The 1,998-nt window shown below is 51.3% G+C and overlaps 1 protein-coding gene across 1 annotated transcript; it reads left to right on the plus strand.

Annotated features, from left to right (window-relative positions):
- Window positions 1–291: 291 nt before the first annotated feature.
- On the plus strand, window positions 292–1,329 carry LOC123186270 (auxin-responsive protein SAUR23-like). Its single transcript, XM_044598053.1, has one exon. The coding sequence runs from the start codon at window positions 335–337 to the stop codon at window positions 740–742; it is 408 nt and encodes a 135-aa protein (XP_044453988.1). The 5' UTR covers window positions 292–334; the 3' UTR covers window positions 743–1,329.
- The last annotated feature ends 669 nt before the right edge of the window (window positions 1,330–1,998 follow it).

Raw genomic sequence — 1,998 nt, forward strand, 5'->3', positions numbered from 1 at the left:
AGCGTTTTTGACACTAGAGTTAGTAATATTTTATACTACCTCCGTTCCATAATATAGAATGTTTTCTGATACTAATGTAGTGTCAAAAAAGTGTCTTATATTATGGAACGGAGGAAGTACATGTGATAAAGCAAACATAGGAAAAAAATCGTAAAGAAAAGAAAAAAAATCTAAACCCGAGGAACACCGGCAAACTGGACGAACCAAGCATCGGCCTATAAAAACGCCACGCCGCGCTCCCCTGGAAAAGCAGAGCATTCTCACGCCAACTCCGTCCGTCCGCGCCATCAACCCACCAAAAGCAGAGCACCCCTCAGCCGGCGAAAAGGGAGCGATGGCCAAATGCGGCAAGATCCAGAGCATCGTCCGCCTCCAGCAGACTCTGCGGCGGTGGCGGTCCCGGGCCGCGGCGGCGCCGACGGCTCCGGTGCCGGCGGGGCACGTGGCAGTGTGCGTGGGCGGCGCATCGCAGCGGTTCGTGGTGCGCGCGGCGCTCCTCAACCACCCCGTGTTCCGGGAGCTGCTCCGGCAGTCGGAGGAGGAGTACGGCTTCCCGTCCACCCCCGGCCCCGTCGCGCTCCCCTGCTGCGACGAGGACAGCTTCCTCGACGTCCTCCGCCGCGTGTCCTCCGAGGACCGCCTCCTCCGCTCGTTCTGCTGCCGCGTGCCGGTCGTCACCAGCCGCGACGTCGCGGCACGGCCGCTGCTGCAGGGGATGGCGGTGGAGAAGCTCGTGTGGTGACTGGTGACCACTCGAGAACATCTCGCGTGCCTGCCGCTGCCGAGAAGACCGACTGGTCGATCCTGCTTACGGAGCAAGCGATGACACATCGGTGCTCCCATGCCCGGCGTAAGCGTAACGGCGGTGCTCCACAACCGTGAACGGGCGACGGCGCCGCGGGTGTGCAAGTGAGGTTGCGTTGCGTGGCGTCTGCGCCACCGCCTTGCAGGCGGCCCCGGTAACGGAGCGAGCAGCTGCCGCCGCGGATTCGGCGCCGACGAACTTGCGGGCGCCGCGGGGTTCAGGAGCGGCCTCCGCAGAGGCGCCTCCTGGCGGGCGGGCGCGCCGCGCGGCGGAAGATGTCGCCGGCAAGCGCTGCATGGTCCTTCCGTCATGCACCGCTGCATGTGCTATCGTGGAACCCGTGGGACCCACCTCTGTTTGCTTTTTGAACCAACGATCCCGGATCATTAGCACGCGAGTAATGGCAGTGCGAATATGTTTCAGACGTCATCACTCCACTAATTGATCGAAGAAGGCGACAATTTTTGTTTACTCCTTGCCGACGCACAGCAGTAAATTACTAAAGATTGATTGATTGGTCTTGTTGTACTCCCTTCGTTTTTATTTACTATGCATATTAGAGTTGACTGAAGTCAAACTTTGTAAAGTTTGATCAAGTTTATAGAAAACAATAGACATTTATCATAATAAATCTATACGATGTGAAAGTACATTTAATAATAAATTTAATGTTGTTGATTTGTTATTGTATATCTTAATATTTTTGTATATAAACTTGGTCAAAGTTTGTAAAGCTTGACTTTGACCAAAGCTAATATGCGAACTAAATAAAAACGGAGGGAATACATGTAATCGGTCTTCGTTTGTGATCATTCATGCGTTCATCATGTTGATGTGTCGCAGCTTGTCTTGGCTGTTCACCATTCTCTTTTTGCGAGAATTAATCATATTTTATATATAAAGAGAGCTCTTTCCTCGATTTCTATCATTAGAAACCACTTATATTCTCCGAAAAGTAAATATTAGGTCTAGCTTTGTAAGATCGAGACGTTGGTTTCGTTTATAAAATCAAAAGTGTGTTCTCGCTTTAACAAAACCTTGCATTATTACTTTCAGTGCAATTCAAAAGCTTGTGCCGATATTGTGTCAGGTGAGCAACACATGCAAATACTAAATTCACTACACTATCAAAACCTTGAAGATACGCAAACCAGGCATAACTCAGTCGATTATGTTCCTTGCTGTCCTAGACT

Source organism: Triticum aestivum, chromosome 2A (assembly GCF_018294505.1).
Source record: "Triticum aestivum cultivar Chinese Spring chromosome 2A, IWGSC CS RefSeq v2.1, whole genome shotgun sequence".
Taxonomy (NCBI): Eukaryota; Viridiplantae; Streptophyta; class Magnoliopsida; order Poales; family Poaceae; genus Triticum; species Triticum aestivum.

What these genes read in the sequence shown, in the direction of transcription:
- LOC123186270 (XM_044598053.1), top strand. Translation starts at nt 335, where the DNA reads ATGGCCAAATGCGGCAAGATCCAGAGCATCGTCCGCCTCCAGCAGACT.